Below are 18395 nucleotides of genomic sequence, written 5' to 3' on the forward strand. Positions count from 1 at the left end.
GGTCCTGAAACACGTAGTGGCTTTATGAATATTTCTTATATTGATTTATAAGCGCATGTGTGTGTGTGTGTGTGTGTGTGTGTGTGTGTGTGTGTGTGTGTGTGTGTGTGTGTGTGTGTGTGTGCGCGCGCGCCCGGGCATGTAAGAATGCAGCTGTCCGAACAAAAGGACACCTTGGCGGCACATACAGGTGTGGCTCCGTCTTTCACGAGGAGGACACTCGTTGCTCTCAGAGGCTCATGTTCGGGGTCTCCAAGGTAACGCTCGCCATTCACCGGCACCTTCGTCCCCTTGATCGATCTTGCTTGCGGTGTGGGCCATGAGGCGGCGAGGCCAAACAATATCTTCTTGGGTACACGGTTAGTCTTGGGGCGCGGCCACGACAGCCTTGACGAGGCGTGCTGCTGACGGGGATGGAGGACAATCAAGACGCTTCTGAGCCTTATGAATTCATAAGAATGAATTCTTGGTTCTTTCGAATAACGCTGCCCATGATAGAGTCTTTCCATAAAAGCCTTCGCCAACCCCCGCGTGGACTATTCAGTACCCCACAGAATCTTGAAGGTGCGAGCTGTTGACGGGAGCGGAGCGTCATGACGCCTCAGAGGTTCATGAAATTGATTTTCGGCCACTCTCTCCGAGTTTCTCTGGGAGCGGCGCTGCCCGGCATAGAGTTCTTCCTCCACAAAGGCCCCTCACCAAGTCCAGTGTGAAATATTCAGTACCACACAGCCCGATGAGTCCCGTGACGACACTGGCTTCCCGGCGTTGTGTTCCCAAGGGTGCGTCTCGCCTGCTGCGGGCTCGGTCCTCAACTGAACACTATCACTAAGCCCCGTGTCGCCCGCGGAGGAAAATATTCAAGACCCATTACCGACGTCGATTATGTCGTGTATTAAATTTCAGCAAAAAGGGCTAATGACTGACGCTCTTTGAGGCTTGTTTGGGAAGACTTCGCGCCGCCTGAAAGCGAGGCGTCCGCCGCACTGTGTCCTCGTGGTCTCGCCGATTCTTTGTGTTCTAGGAAAATTCAATCAACATAATCACACCTCCATCCGGACGAAAAATGACCACAATAACCGCCCAAAAGATGTGAAAAATGTCATTTCATCAGAGACGCGAACAATGGCCGGTCTGGAGCCAGTTCCTCAGCGTTTCGTTCGATTTCTCTCCTGAGCGGAACATCCCGGAGTTCAAAAATCCTTTATTTTTGGCAAGTTTCCATCAAACCCTAAATAATTTCTGACCATCATGAAGTGAAGGTCAGCGCCACACACATACGGGCAAATCATTACTTTAACGCTGCCACATCACCTCTGACCTACACATTCGTACACCAACATAAAAAAAAGCGTTGAGAACAAGAAAAATAGGACTTCGAACAGTCTCAAACTGCGGCGACAACGTCAAGTCTAGGTCAACTGCACGACACAAGCCCGGAGCCCATCTGCCCACGTCCTGTGTCACCGGCGGCTGCCTGGCCGCAGGGTTAAGAGGCCGCCGCCAAAGCCCTATACCGCAGGAGTGAAGCCTTGTCCACCAGTCCTTGGCTCGGCGACGTACACGGCGAGGGAACCAGCAGAGGCGATCTACAAGTTAGTCCCTCAATCACCAGCCAATTACCTCAGATTATCCGCCACCGTGGCAGGAACGGGGAGGGCGGGGCGGGGAGGAGCGGCAGGACGAGGGATGGAATGAGAAGGGTAAGAAAAATGAAAAGGGAAAATACGACAACAATAAAATAAGGAGTTTTTCTTCTGAAATTTAATTGTAACAAACACACAGACACACAAACACACACACACACATACACACACACACACACACAGGCAGACACAAATGCGTGCGCGCAGTTTTTTTTTTTTTTGTGTGTGTGTTTATGTGTGTGTGTGTGTGTGTGTGTGTGTGTGTGTGTGTGTGTGGGGAGGGAGAGGGAGGGTGTGCACATGCCGTATGTACGTGCGTGCCACAACAATCACACACAGGTATACAAACAACCTCAGCAGCGTCAACATCAACACAGCAGCACACGGCACAGCACAACACAACGCAGCGCCGTTCCTCCCTCCGCCACATATTGCTCACATAGTTCCGATTTCTCTGATTCAGAAAACCAGTTACTGCATCCGGTTTATTAATTAATTGTTTCGACCTGGAAAATGCAAGTCCGAACGCGTCACCGAACTAATTAATACTAATTCCTCCATAATGCGGCGCTGCACAAAAAAGTCATTATTGTTTTAGCGGCGATGATTAAAGCGAAGCCGGCGAGGTAAACACAACGCGCGAAACGGAATTACGCCCAAACAAAACAAAAACAAAATAATCACGCGAGGCGAAGTGAAAAAAACTGAAAATAGGAAGCCAACAAACACTGACAAACAACTAAAGCGACGGTAACAATAGTGAAAATGATAATGACGATACCGACAACAGCAATAACATCGAGGGCAACGAAATCACACAGAAATCACATGGAAATTTGTCTTAACCCACAAAATAACAAAAAAAAGCATGATAACCACAAAAAACAGCGACAGCAACAGGAACTACACATCACAACCCCACATATGTATCCCTCAAAAAAAAAAAAAAAAAAAAAAAAACGATGAGATAAGACATCATAAAAAAGCACATAATATAAAACATGTATATACTTATGCTATACAGTTAATTATGCCATCCATTCATCCAGGTTGCGTTATGTTAATGTGGTTGAGCTACGGCAATGATTAGTACAACGGGTTATTACATTAGGTCATTAGAGGCAGTCGACCACGAGCATCATTAGCTGGTATTAAGTCAAGCCTAATTAGTAGGTGGGAAGGGCGGGGCCACTTACGCACTAATCATCAGTTGTTAATTACATATACCTGTTAGCAGGGAGTCAAATATACAGGTGAGAGAGAGAGAGAGAAAAAAAACTGGTAGCGGATGTAAACGGAATGGGACACAAAAAAAAGAGCTAAGTGGGGAAATGAAAAAAAAAATACGAGGAGGAATGGAAAAGGAGACAAGGGAGAAAATGAAAGTGCAGCAGGAAATACACGGAAGCAGAACGAGGAGAAAAGACTAAGCGAAAAAATAATAGAGAAAACAGGACTATGAGAAGGAGGAGGAGGAAGAGGAAAAAGTCAAATGGAAAAAGTCAAATCAAGTCAATTTAACTGATACACGAAAGGAGGAATGAAAAAGAAGAGAGTCAGGATGAGGGAAAGTCGAAGGTTTGAGAGACAAGAGAAGAGGGCAGAGGGCATAGTAAAGAGAGATAAAGCTTAAGTAAATGCAAAAAGGGAGGGTTTGATTGAAAAGAGAAGAGGACATGAGTGAAGGAGAGGGTGGGGGTGTGAGGTTATGGGTAAGGTGAGTGAGGTGGGCGGGCGAGGGTTAAGTACACAACACGCACTATGGGTTCTACTACTTGGGATCGCAGTCTCCCTACCTTCCATCTGGCAATTGTCGCCACTGTTGGTCTGGCGCAAAGCTGGAAGTGAGAAATGCGAAGGTGAGTGTCATGTGTGAGGCAGAGGCGGCTCATCGGCCGCAGGTATCACAGGTAAGTGGGTTGGGGGACAGGTGAGAGGAGAGGTGAGCTGTTGCATGGCTTATAACACGGTGGCAACACAGTCTCTTTACTCTCTCCCAAAACAAACACAGATAGATACGGGTACACACACACACACACACACACACACACACACACACACACACACACACACACACACACACACACACACACATTCTCACTCTAAATAGTGTAGATGAGATTAATATCCTTCTTAATCTGTTGGGAACGATGCATAAAACACACACAAAGAATTGCACGAGATCAAACATGTTTATCTTAATAAACAGGAACACCTTTGCTCATATGTAATAAATAATTCACAATACAAAATACAATTGCAATAGCACACTTTACACGAATCTAAACTTTAATACCATACGCTGGAGTCACATCCGTCAGCACTTAGGATCTGTAAAGCATCCTAAGGTATTGTTGTTATGACACGAACATACATATAATAGACACACAGGCATCATATCAGAGGGAAGGTGAGGCTGAAGTTGTGTGTTCCTGGTCCATGGAACACAACGCAACACAGCTCTGCCCGGTTTTGTGTATCTGCACCACCCAACCAGCATCCAATTAGAGAAACATTAATGTCATTACCTTTATTATTAGTAATCTCACACAGGTGTTATTAGGAGTAATTAACACCAGAATCATACATCATCAACAGCAATAACTATCATTATACTATTCCTACTGCTATTAATCTACTACTACTATTACTACTAATGATACCAATGATAATATTAGAACCTCTGGAAGTTCACGATAAGACTGATGTTTGGGTTAGAAATTCCAACCATTTCCTTCGTTCATTTATTTATAGTAAGACAAAGAACTTTAAAGTCAGATCACGCGTAATAGCAAGGCCCGGCAGCTCGAGACAAGCAAGTGCTGAATGGTGTGACTCAACGGAACCTTCCTTGGACCATTGGATCATGTGTTAAGCTTTTCAGGTTTTTCACAGTTTCGCCTTTGTTATAACTAGATCCCTTCCCTGCTCCACCGCCTTTGGTTTGTAGCTGTGGAAATGAGGATGCTGTGATGATTGAAAAGAGAAGGTGGGAAATATAGGAATACTTTGGTAACACGAAGAGGAAAGAGTAAGGTAATCGAGAAGGAAGAAAGGGGAGGTGATGGAGAGAAAAAAAAAAAAAAAAAAAAAAAGCCAAACAGATATAAAGGAATGATTTGCAAAGACGACGAGGAGGAAGTAGAAAGATAACAAGAGAAGGAAGAGAAGGAAGAAAAGGAAGAGAGAGAGAGAGAGAGAGAGAGAGAGAGAGAGAGAGAGAGAGAGAGAGAGAGAGAGAGAGAGAGAGAGAGAGAGAGAGAGAGAGAGAGAGAGAGAGAGAGAGAGAGAGAGAGAGAGAGAGAGAGAGAGAATGGAGGGATAAAGAAGACGCACACTAACATACGGATATATAAATGAACTGGAAAGACGAGGAAGAAAACAAAACAAAAGAAAGAAAGAAGGAGGAGGAGGAGGAGGAGGAAGGACAAGAATAAATAAGAGGAAGAAGAGGAAGAGGAGGAGGGTGAAGACAGCCCTTAGACAGCCAGGAAGACACACAGACATCCACAGCTCAATAAAACTTCTCCTACACTCGTCCCCGCGTGAGCAAACTTCTGCCCGGCACTAACAAGCTTGTTTTCCGGCATAATAAATTGTTTCTCATTAAGTAGGGGCGCTGGGGATGGCTGGGGAGGGCGGGGGTGAATGGGATGCCGAGAGGGAATGAGAGAGAGGGGGGGGGGGGGGAGGGCGTATCGTCAAGGGGGTATAAGGAGGGGGGTGGATGGAGGAGTGTGTGCGAGGGTGAAGGGGTGAGGGGGTGAGGGAATGAGACAGTGGAATGTGTAAAAGGATCCAGTAGTTTTTTTTATTGCGTACTTGTGAATGTTTATCGCGGCGTTTTGAGTTTCTTTTCTTTGGTGATGAGTTTTTTTCTTTTATTTGTGTTCTTGGGTGATGGGAAAAATACATACTCTATCTTTCGGTGTGTTTTAAAGTATAGTGATTGGATCTTTTTATATCGTACTGGCAAAACTATGTGAAATGTGTCAGTATTAGAACTACCGTTATAAATCTTAGTGGCAAAGTTCTCGCCAATGGAAGACAGAGAGATCATTTTCCCTCTTAATGATCAAAACACACTATTTCCTCTAAGCTATATTTCCCCTTAAAACGGTACTATTCCTCAACACTGCACCCTTACCTCATTTTTTTCCATTATCAAAGCAAATTCATTCAACAAACACATTTTCCCTTTAACTGTTTGCTTTATCCATTTTCCTCAATCCAATACATTTTTGCTGTTACCTACTAAAACGCCTTTCTTTCTATTCTATCTCACCTTACGTCATTTGTACCTTTAAAACAGCCCATTCATAGTTTATCAGCTTAAGCATACTCTTTCCTTTTAGATGCTCGAAACATCTTCTCTAACTTACCAGTGTGGCATTAACTGAACCTTCAACGTGCCATGAGCTGAACCTTGAACCTATTTTTTTCGTTTCTAGCTGCCCATTTTTCCTCCCATTAACTGAACATACTCTTAGATACTCTTGGTTCATTCCTCATCTACTCACCTACGGCCCCCATACCACATACCATCCCATTAAGCTGTACCCTTAACTTTCTCCTCTTCAAAGGGGCACATTTTCACTCTAGTAGAACATAATTTCCTTCTAGTCCTCGAAGCAGATTCCTCATGTACTCCACCCAAAGTCACTCTGAGCATAACCTTCTCTATTAATTGTACCCTTGGCCATTTTTTCAGGAGCCACATTTTTCAACTTACCCACTAAGAACACACACACACACACACACACACACACACACACACACACACTTTCCTCTTAGTACCCAGGGCTCATTCCTCCTCTTACCCACCCACAGCCCCTTTGCCCCTTAACTGTACTCCAAACCCATTTTTCCCTTTTACTAGCCACACACTCTTTCCTCTTAGCACCCTGGGCACATTCCTCCTCTTACCCACCCACAGCCCCTTGGACCCTTAGCTTCCCAACAAGTGGCGTTGCTCAGTCATACATGCAATACACTTTCCGCCCGCGAGCCGCCCACCGCCCGGCTGCCAAGACCCGCAGGGGAGGAGGGACTCGGCTGGGAGAGAATACATTATCCATAAGGAGAGGGCGGCCGGCCATCCACCTGGGGCTCCTGATTTCATTAAGGTAATTACGGAATAATTAGCCAGGGGAGACGTCGGCAGTGCGTTCATTTGTGATGTAATCCAACTCTACTTGAGGTTAATATGATGGTTGTGGATTTAATTTGTAGAGGATTTATGGGACACGGGAATGACTTGCTAACAGGCAGCGAGACAACCTTATAAAAAGCTAACCATACCGAGTTACGCTCCCAAATGTCTTTAATAACGGCGTTCTGAGGCTAAAGTGAGCCATAAAGCAATTCCTTCTACAGCATCCTTCCTCGGGGGCTCTAGACGTGGGTGGGGGGTGGGTAGGGGGGGCGGCAACGTCATACTTCGACCTGACCAGCACGGGAGTTTACTTTTTCTTTCTCAGGTCTAGCGTTCAAGGTCGGCGTGCAGGACTCTGAAGGGATGAGTGAGAAGCTGTCCTTTCGCCCCGTCATCTCCGTCCTTAAGAAATCGCAGGATAAGAGAAAAGAAGCAGAGGAGGAGGAGGAGGAGGAGGAGAAAAGGTACGGTGGTTCAGATGACGGAAGAACACCATTATAGCGAACAAAGTGCACGAATTAATTATATACGTTTCTTCATACAGTGAGAAAGAGGAAGACGGACGAGTTTATGATAATGAAAGGAAAAGCAGCCCACGATAACTACGATCAAGACGATATGATTATGACTACTACTACTACTACTACTACTACTACTACTACTGGGACTACTACTACAACTACTCCAGCAACTACAGCCTTTTCCTTTCTTTCACCAAAACAATAAAAGAGAGAAAGAGATCAAGACACATCCTCAACCCTCAGCCTCAAGGTATGTTTAGATAAGTTCGACGCATAGTTTCGAGGGTCATTTTTAGCCCTAATTAAAATCGGGCCGAGTTGAGGGCGAGATTAACGGCACATTTAACGCACACGCCGACTTGCAATTACGAGACTTGACGGCAATAAAGAAAATAATGAAAAAGACTCCCGAACGCCGCGCCTTAAGAGGAGAGGAAGAGAGAAGAGAGGAGAGAAGAGAAGAGGAAAGAATAGAAAAGAGGTAACAAAAGAAGAGAACATGACAGGAAATTAAAGAAAAGGAGATGAAGTGGAGAAGGAAGAAACAGAAAGAGGAAGAAAAGAGGAAAGGAGGTAAGATGAGGAGAATAAAGGGGGAGAGGATGGAAGAGACGAAATGGTAAGAGAGGAAAGGAAGGAGGATAGGAGAAGAAAGCATAAGAAAAGTGAGATGAAAATAGAAAAGGAGATGAGGAGGATGAGACAAAATAATAAGAGGAAGAGAAAAGAGGAGTAAGAAGAGAAAGAGTAGAAGGAGGAGGAGGAGGAATAGGAACTAGAAGAGTAGATGATGATTATGGTGATTATGATGATTACATGGACGAGGAAGAACAGGAGGAGAGAATTACGAGGAGAGGCGTGCATGAGGAGAGAAAAAAGAACGGTAGAGACACGAAGCAGAAGGCGAAGAGGAAGAAAGAAAAGAAGATAAAGAAAAGAACGTTAATCTTCAAAAGGAGCGATGATTTACTTTTATGTTGGCCTCGAGATGATGGAGAACATGACGGATATAAAGAGAACAAGAAAATATGTGACAGAAGATGCGCAAGGAAGAAAAATACACTAGAAAAAAAGTGAAAATATTAAGGTAAGACAACCAGTTAGATAAAAATAAACAGATCAAATAAAGAGAAAGATGAAAGCAAACACAAAAGTTAAAAGAAAGCAAAGGAAAACTGGACTTAAGGAAAATGCAAATGAGAAATGAGATGAAAATATTAAAGAAGAAAAAAAACACCCACAGATAAAACAAGTAACACACGAAGAGGAATTGAAAAGAGAGAAACACGAAGTAAAGAAGAAAAGAAACAAAAATAAAACTGAATTAAAGGAAAATACGATTGAAAAAAAAAGATGAAATATTACAGAAGGAAAAACAGATAGATAAAAAGCAAGAAACGAGGAGAAAATGAAAAGAAAGATTGAAGCAAACACGCAGTAAAGAAAAAAAAAAGAAACTAAAAGAAAAGTAAACTAAAGGAAAATACAAATGAAAAAAGAGATGGAATATTACAGAAGGAAAAACAGATAGATAAAAAGCAAGAAACGAGGAGAAAATGAAAAGAAATACAAATGAAAATGAAATGAAAATACTAAAGCAGGAAAATCAATTACATAAAAAAAATAACGAGAGGCAAAGGAAAAGAAAAATTAAAGGAAAAACAAAGTAAAAAATCGAGTAAAACAAAATAAGTGAAATTAAAATATAAATTAGAAAAAAAATCTAACTTAAAAACAAAATAATAGAAAAAATAAACTAAATCAACGCAAACGAGCCTCCCCATAAAAGAACACAATAATGAGCGTAATAGTGCAATAAATTAATGAAGAAAACATGAAATACATAATACTTAAAAAGGACCGAATTTGGATTGGGTCAGCGGGAGGCATCTCGGTAACAGGCGGAGGAGGAGGAGGAGGAGGAGGAGGAGCGGGAGGAAAGAGAAGGCGGGACGATAAAGGGCAGGGAGTGATGATGTGGATGGAGGGGGAGGCAGGAGGAAAGAGGGGAAGGAAATGATGTAAAAGAGAAGAGGAAGGGGGAGGAAGGGGGAGGAAAAAGGAAAGAGAACAGAGAAATGTGGTGAGAGGAAGGAAGGGAGAGACAGAGAGTAGAAAAATGGGGAAAGGAAAGGGAAGAAAATAGTAATAAAGGGAGAAGGGAAGGATAAAGAGAGGAAGAAGGAAGAGAGAATGGGAAAACTGGGTAAAGGAGTAGAAAGGAGGATAGGTCAGGAGAGAAGGAAGGGAGAAGAACAGGCAGGGAGGAGAACCATTTAAGGAAAACAAGAGAGGAGAGGCGCCGAGGCAGAAAAAAAAAAAAACAGGAAAACCATTTTAGGAAGACAGGACAAAGGGGGGAAGGAGGAAGAGGAGGAGGAAGGGAATGAGGGACGGAATGGGGAAAAAAGGGGAAAAAGGGGATCAGAAGGAAGAACAGAAGAGGGAGGGAAAAGGACAAGGAGGAGGAAGTGGGGAAAAGAAAAGGGAAAACAACGGGATATAGGAGAGAAGGACAAAGCGGTGGGGGAGAAGAAGGCAAAGGAGGAGGAAGAAGAGGAGGAGGAGGAGGAGGAGGCTGAGGGTGCAGGAGAAGAGAATGAAGGACAGGACAGGAGGAGGTGGTCGTGGGGGGGAGGGGGGAGGGGGTAGGAGGAGGCCATTACCACCTCCGCAAGGCACAGTAGAACATTCCCATTTTTCGGGTTTAATTAAAATCATCAGAGGTTTGCTCAGCGCCAGATACAAGACCAGAAGTCGAGTGGTAATTTGGAAAGCGAGGCGGCAGCGTGCATACGGATGGGACGAGGCTGGTGGTGGTGGTGGTGGTAGCTAAGAAGAGTGTTGTGTGTTGTGTGGTGGTAGTGGTTGTGGTTGTGATGTTGAGGGTGGGTGCTTCTGCTACTGGTGGTGATGTTGGTGTGCTGCGGTGGTAGTGGTGGTGGTATTGGAAACATGTAAAGTAAGCTTGTTTTGGTGGTATGGTGATGCTGGTGTTGATGTGTTGGTGGCATAGCGTGTATCGTGGTGGTGGTGGTGTGGTGTTGATGATGAGGTAATGGTGTGTTTTATAGTGAGTGGTGTTGTGGTGAGCTTTGGTGATGGTGTTACACTGTAGAGGAGGTGAAGCTTGGCGAGGTGGTGGAGGTGGTGAACTGAATTTGGTGTTGACTTGAGGGCGTTCTTGTGGGTTCGAGGTGATGTAAGGTGCTCTGATAACAACACAGTGGGTGGGTATGTTGTAGGTTTGGTGTGATGCGGTGTAGAGGTTGAATTAGTGGTGATGTGTTTTGTGTTCCCCGGCTGGAGTGAAGAGAGGGAAGAAAAGGGAAGAGGAAGAGGAGGATAATAAACAGAAAATACAGCAGAGAGGAGAAAAAGATGAGGAGTGGATGGAGAAGTAAGAGCAGGAGATGAGGAGGAAGGAGCAGAAAGGTAAGGAGGAGGGGAAAGACGCGAGAAGGAAGAGGAGGAGGAATATAAAGAGAATCTGCAGGAGTGAGAAATAAAATCGAGTTGGAAAAGAAGAACACTCAAGAGATGAAGACAGGAGATGAGGAGCAAGGGGCAGAAAGGTAAGGAGAAGGAGGAAGAAGAAGGAGAGGAGGAGGAAATGAAGAGGCAACAGTAGAAAGGAAAAAAGATGAGGAGTTGGAGAAGAAAGATCGGTCAAGAGAAGAAGACAGGAGATGAGGAGGAAAGGGCGGAAAGGAAAGGAGGAGGAGAAGAAAAAGGATGAGGAGGAGGGAGAGGAGGAGAGAGCCAGTGATCCATCTCTCCTACTCTGTCCTGAGGGTGCGGAGAGCTGAGAGATTATATCGAAGCAAGGGACTAATTGAGGGTCATTAGGGCAGGATTCCCGGCAGGACCACAAACGAGGCAGGATTCTTATGGAGCTAAACAATAATACGGCGAGCCAAGGGAAGGGACGGAAGGGTCAGCTGCAATTACGTTGACGGCTAACAAAGAGGACGAGGAGGAGGAGGAGGTCGGGAAAGAGAGTCGGAATAATGGCCGCAGAGAAGAGAGGAAGGAAAGACGGAAGAGCGAGAAGGAAGAAGAGTAGGAAAGGATAAATATTAAGAGGGAAGTATAAAGGAAAATGTAAAAAGCAAGGAAATAAAACTAAACAGGAGGAGGAGGCCGGGAAAGAGCGCCCCGGAATAATGGTCACATCGAAAGGAGAGAAATAAAGACAAAGAAAAGAGAAAAGAGATTTAAAAGGAGGGGAATAAAAATTAAAATATAAAAATGGTAAGAATTAAGATGAAAGAATGAAAATAAAGAAAAGCAATGATGAGAGGAGAACACACAAAGACACTGAGAAAATTGGGAGTATATTGTGAAAGGAAATTAAAAAGGAAAAGAAAAAGGAAAACGAAAGGAAATAATGAGGTGTGTGTGTGTGATAAAGCAATAGGAAGGATGATGATGTTAATGATGATGATGATGAGGAAAAAAAAAAAAAGAAACGGGAGTAGAAAAACTGGAGTAACTGGAGGAATATGAGCAGAAACAGAAGGATGAAGATGTTGAGCTACACAGATTCAAGGTGTGGGTGGAGATAAAAGTGTGCAGGCGTTGAGAGGTGAAGAGTGTACGAGGCGACCACCTACAAATATGTATAAAGCTACTAAAAAGTCTTAACGCAGGTGAGTAATAAAACATCACCAGGTAAACCAGTAAAATCCCACCTGGTAATGAGGCGTTTATGAATCTCAGGTAATCAGGTAGCTGGGTAAAACAGCGTCCTAGTGTAAAAATCAATGGCTCGCGTATATCATAAATGTGGTGGCGGCCAATATGAGGGGAACAGGCGTGGTATATATGGCGGGGCGATCGTGGGTGCGGTATCAAGCGTATGGGCCGAGTACTTATTATGATGAGTGGGAGGAACTTTCGAGGCGACGTGGCGATTAGTATGAGTCTGGGATTGGATTATGGGATTAAGTATGGGCATAAGAGTTTCCAAGACCGTCGTACATGCTTGGGCTAAGGTGTGGAGAATGTGTGAGTATTGGCAAGTGGAGGCGTGAGGTGTGTTACGTGCGAGGCGAGGTGTTGTAGATATGGACGAGGCGTTGGAATAGGGGTGATGAGGAAGGGCGAAGATGCAACCGTTGTATGCATGGGGAATATATCGGTGTGGACGGGTGGAGGTGTGAGGAGTATTGTAATCAGGCATAATCAGCTCTGAATACGCGACAGACCAAGATAAGTGTGTGTGTGAGGGGGATAAAGGAGTGAAGTAAAAGGGTGAACATTTATCGTGACATAACACATAATTCGACAAGGCTTTCGTAGGAGTGTTGAGCATTTCCATGGGCAGTTTTATGAGCCTGGTGGTAGTTTGGTCATTCTTCTGCACCACGAACCTAAGAAACCACGAACCTAAGAAAACACTCATTAGAACCCGAGTGATCTCCTTTTGGCCTCTGGAAATGGCTGATGTGAGGCGAAAACATCTATGAATACCGATCTAATGGTGATGTAGAGAGTATATATGGAAGGGATAGGCTTAAGGCATTACATTTTTAAGAAGAGTGCAAGCAAGGGTTCTAAGGCGAGTATGAGCGCCACCTACAGTTTCAAGGCGAGTTTGTGTGTGGTTAAAGAGGCGTACGGTGTCTGGCTGGGGTGCAAACAAAAACCACAAAAAGCCGGGGTGCAGGTTTATGGAGGAAGCCGCGAGTGAGGAAACTGGTACAAGCATAAAGGGCACAAACACTATCTTGAAGGTGCATGTGTTTGTAAATAAATAGTGTATGGAGTCAGGTGTGCGTGCGTGCGTGTGTGTGTTAAAGGAAGGACACATACTTAGGGTGCATTTGTGCTGTGGAGAGAGATGAGAGGAGACAGGGATGTAGTTGTAGTGGTTTTGTGTGTATATGTGTATGTATTTGTGTGCGTGTGTATATGTGTGCAGGGGAGAGGGGGTAAAGTAAAGGTTGTTGAGGGGAAAGATTAGAGCAGAGCAGGAACATCATCATCATCAGCAGGAGCAGGAGCAGGAGAAGCGAACCGTCCCGACAGTGAGATTAAGGGAAATGAGACGCCGGGCCGCTAATGTGAGATACAGGGCGGTATTACTGCGCCGCCTGGCATACTAAGATGGCCGCCTCCTCCCCTACCCCCCCCCCCCCCTCCTCTTTTCCTTCCTCTTAGCCCTCTTCCTCTTTAGTTTCCTCCTTTTGAAGCTCTTACATTCCCGCTTCTGTCTCTCTCCCACATTTTCTCTCTCTATTCTTTCTTGTTTATTTTTTTTTATCTCTTCCTCCTCTATCTCATCTGTTTTCTTCCTCCTTTCATGCTCTTATGCTTCCTCCTTTGTCTCTTTCTCCCATTTTCTCTCTTATCTCTCCCTTTCCTGCCCTCTCTTTTCCTTCCTCTTGAGTCCTGTTCATCTTCAGTTTCCTCCTCTTCCTCCTTTCAAGTTCTTATATTCCCACCTTTGTCTCCCTCCCAATTTTCTCTCTCTGTTCTTTCTTTATTTCTCTTCTCCTTCCACCTTCCCGTTTTCTCTTCCTCTCCCTCCTTTGAAGTTCTTATAATATTCCTGCCTTTGTCTCTTTCTCGTTCTTTCTCGCTTCCTTTTTTCCTTTCTCTCACCCCTCGTTCTCTTTAATTTACTCTCCCTTTCAACCCTTTTTATTCCGGTCTTTGTCAATCTATCTATCTATCTATCTCTGGTTACAGGTGGTTGAGAGAGGTGCCGGCAATGAAAACTGAAAAAAAGCTGAGGAAAGAAGGAGGAGGAGGAGGAGGAGGAGGAAGGAATGAGGAGAAAGAAGGAAGAAAGGTGCATGGTGGTGGTGCAGGGCGGGAGTAAAGCGGAGGAGGTGGAAGGAGGGAGGTGGATGGTGAGGCAGGGCAGGTGGTGGTGGTGGAGGTTGTGGTCTGCGCCTCTCAGCTTTAGGTTCGCCAGGCGTTCGTAGTGACTCTCCAACTGTCTGCTGCTGGCCGCGCCCCTCCCACCTGTCTCTACCTAACACTACCTGGCACTCTGGATCTACCTACACCTATTCCTTTCACCTGATATCCTTCACCTTGTACTCCACTTCACCTGAGACCCGTTAACCACCTATAACAAGAAGGAGTCGCTATCTACTGCTCTTCCATCACCTCTATTCCCATTTGGCTCTCTACCTAACACTACCTGGCACTCTGGATCTACCTACACCTATTCCTTTCACCTGATACCCTTCACCTTGTACTCCACTTCACCTGAGACCCGTTAACCACCTATAACAAGGACTCGCTATTCACTGCTCTTCCATCACCTCTATTCCCATTTGGCTCTCTACCTAACACTACCTGGCGTTCTACATCAATCTACACCCACTCTCCGTCAATCTCTACTTCACCTGTGACTCATTAATACTCATTCTGTACCTCTGTTGCTAGCTACAAACACCCCAGACATACTTTTATCCACTTCTTATCTATGTAACACTTTCACTGCTACTGTTTCTATGTAAGACTTATCTCCCTACGAGAACTCATTACCTATATACTCAGTCTCCTTAATAATCCGTCTAATGCTCACTACAACCTCTACTTCTACCTTTAATCTATATACACCATCCATTAACCGTCCGTATAATATATTTCAAGCTCTACCTCACACCTCCTCCGCCGCGATCCTTTCCTACCTGACATTTTTAATTATCCCGGTGCGTGTGCGTGTGTGTGTGTGTGTGTGTGTGTTAATGTACGTGTGTGTGTGTTGATGTACGTGTGTGTGTGTTGACAGCAGAATTACCACGCGGGTGACTGCTCAAGACAATCGCTGGATGTGAGTCAGGTCCCCGAATCGCGCAGTTGCCTCCAGTAATTCCCTGCCGGCGCGGTTTCTCGTGACAAAGTGCGACAAGTTTTCTTTCGTTATTTTCGCGACGTCAAGATAAGACAAACGCTTCCACGCTCTTTCTTTCATAACTGTTGATTTCGCTTAGTTTTGTAGCCTCCAGGAACCAAGCCGGCATTTTCTGACATCCCTTGTAATGTATAGAGGTTCAAATATTGCAAGCTATTAAACCATATCCTGTAATTATATTTTGACTGTTAGTGATGGGATGAGGTCTCTGCTGCCATCACCATCATCACCACTAACACCACCATCATCACAACTACCTCACCACCACCTACTGCTATCAACACCACTGTTATCGTGACTACTACTACCACCACCACCTCCATATCCACCTCTTCAATTGCCATCAACCTTGCAGCTACCATAACACCACCACCACCACCACCACCACCTCCTCGCCGTGGCTCCCATCTCGCGTAATAAGCGGGAAGGCGGAGCTCCAGGACGCTTGCCTCGCGATGTAATGTTTTGTAATGTCTCGTTATTCGTGCTAAGTATCGCATTGAGGAGTTAACCGTGGCAATTTTCTCCATAATTTGTCACATTTGATCTAATTTGAGGTGGAATTATGGCTCATCTTCGGATCTATCGGTTATTTATTATTTCCGCGCGCTCTAGCTTAGGAAATTGTGCGATAATGTCCGTGAGAGTAAGCTAAAGAAGGGTTATCAAAATACTGGGTTGGCGTTATATTGCCCCAGTGTAAAGAAAATCCCAGGAAGTTTGTGTTTTATATGTTGATTTGAGGGTAACGACTTCACTGCTATCCCTGACGCCGCCACCATGAGACAGCCAGGCAGCGTATTTCCCTTCTCTTTGTGGGTATGTAGCGCCCCTTCTTGAACTGGGCAGGTTAGGTTGGTTTAGGTTAAGTTAGGTTCGGTTAGGTATAGATGGAGTTACATGGGATAGTTTTGAGTGGGAATTACAATGAGATTATCCCTTCTCTGTGCGGGTATGTGGCGCCCCTTCTTGAACTGGGCAGGTTAGGTTGGTTTAGGTTAAGTTAGGTTCGGTCAGGTATAGATGAAGTTACGTGGGGTAGTTTTGAGTGGGAATTACAATGAGAGTATCCCTTCTCTGTGCGGGTATGTGGCGCCCGCTCTTGAACTGGGCAGGTTAGGTTAGTTTAGGTTAAGTTAGGTTCGGTTAGGTATAGATGAAGTTACGTGGGGTAATTTTGAGTGGGAATTACAATGAGATTATCCCTTCTCTGTGCGGGTATGTGGCGCCCGCTCTTGAACTGGGCAGGTTAGGTTAGTTTAGGTTAAGTTAGGTTCGGTTAGGTATAGATGGAGTTACATGGGATAGTTTTGAGTGGGAATTACAATGAGATTATCCCTTCTCTGTGCGGGTATGTGGCGCCCGCTCTTGAACTGGGCAGGTTAGGTTAGTTTATGTTAAGTTAGGTTCGGTTAGGTATAGATGGAGTTGTAGGAGGTAATTTTGAGTGGGAATTACAATGAGAGTATTTTTCAGAACACCCCGTGGTTAGTTTCTAAGGTACCACCACCATCACCACCACCCATTTTCTCTCTCTGTTCCTTCTTTATTTCTCTTCTTCTTCCACCTTTCTGTCTTCTCTTCCTCTCCCTCCTTTGAAGTTCTTATTACATTCCTGCCTCTGTCTCCTTCGTCTTCACTCAGGAACCACATACCCGTCAAGAGATTGGGAATATTCAACCGGGCAGCCATCACCACCACAACCACCACCACCGATACGTCACCACCACTTCCATCATCCCACCATCACCACCTTCATCCCATTACACACCCTGCATTACCGACACACACCTCCACGATCACCATCATCATCACCGCGCCATCACCACTTTCATTTTCACACCGCCGCGATCACCACTATCACTGTCACTCATCACCATCACCACCTGCATCACCACTACCATTTCCGGGACCATAACGATCACTACCATCATCATCACTTCCATCACCGCCACTGCACCACCACCACCGCGATCACTACCACCACCACCACCGCCAACCACCGCAACTATACAACCACTAAACTAATCAAGCTTCACCGCAACGATCAAAACCAACCACAAAAGTCACTATGGATGAGAGAGAGAAGGAGGAAGAGGAGGAATGAGAGAGGGATGAGGAGAGAACGAAGGTAGAAAGAGGAAGGAGGCGAAGAAGATTGAGAGTAAAAGGAGAGAGAAGGAGGAGGGATGAGGAGAAAAGGAGGGAAAGAAGGAGAGGAAGAATGAAAATGAAAGAGTCACAATGGAGGAGAGAGGGAGGGCAGAGAGAGAAGAGAGGAAGCATGAAAATAGAAAAGAAAAGCAAGAAATATAAGAGCGAACGACTAGAGAAAGGGAAACTAAAGGGAAAAGGAGAGATGGAGGAAACGAGAGGAAGGAAGAGAGGGAAGTAAAGAAGGAAGTTAGAAATGGAGAGGAAGGGAGGAAGGATGAAAATGGGGAGCAAAGGAAGGCACGAAGAACTAAAGGAAGGAAGGAAGGAAGGAAGAGAGAGTGTGACGGGAGAAGGAATGAGGTAAATATAGAAGAGTGGAAGAGAGAGGAAGAGGAAGGGAGGGAGGGAGGAAGGGAGGGAGGGAGAGGTGTTCACGTCGGCTGGAGAGAAAACGTGACGTCATTACCTTCACCACGAGAGAGAAAGAGAAGAGAAGAGAAGAGAAGAGAAGAGAAGAGGGGAGAGAGAGAGAGAGAGAGAGAGAGAGAGAGAGAGAGAGAGAGAGAGAGAGAGAGAGAGAGAGAGAGAGAGAGAGAGAGAGAGAGAGAGAGAGAGAGAGAGAGAGAGAGAGAGAGAGAGAGAGAGAGAGAGAGAGAGAGAGAGAGAGAGAGAGAGAGACTGAAATCGGCGTAAAATGAATAAACAAGAAAAAAAATTGAACGATGACAATTGAAAATGAGGACCAGCAAGAAACGAGACGAGGCCAAAAGTAATGGAAGGGGAGAACGAAAAATAAATGAGGGAGACTAAAAAAAAAATGAAATGAGGAGGAAGTGAAAATTAGAGCAAGAAGTAAAAGAAAAAAAAACGACTCAACAGAAGTGGGTGAAGCGCACGACGAAAAGGAAGAGCGAAGGGAAGAAACGACAATTAACTCGCCGCCAAATTGTGACAAGAAAGTGACAGATGGCGGCGCGTCAACAGGAAAAAAAAAAAAAATAAAAAAATAAAACTTCCGTTGCAAAAATATTCACGTAAAA

The 18395-nt window shown here is 44.9% G+C and overlaps 1 protein-coding gene across 3 annotated transcripts in view; it reads right to left on the bottom strand.

Moving 5' to 3' along the window:
• The window catches only part of LOC126983892 (protein trachealess-like), a 124331-nt gene that overhangs the window by 86219 nt on the left and 19717 nt on the right, over positions 1-18395 (bottom strand). For all 3 annotated transcript variants that reach the window (XM_050837065.1, XM_050837064.1, XM_050837066.1), the window contains exon 2: positions 3443-3484. In XM_050837065.1, coding sequence (XP_050693022.1) covers positions 3443-3484 — 42 coding nt within the window. The remainder of the gene's footprint in view (positions 1-3442; positions 3485-18395) is intronic.

This window comes from Eriocheir sinensis, chromosome 55, assembly GCF_024679095.1.
Source record: "Eriocheir sinensis breed Jianghai 21 chromosome 55, ASM2467909v1, whole genome shotgun sequence".
Lineage (NCBI taxonomy): Eukaryota > Metazoa > Arthropoda > Malacostraca > Decapoda > Varunidae > Eriocheir > Eriocheir sinensis.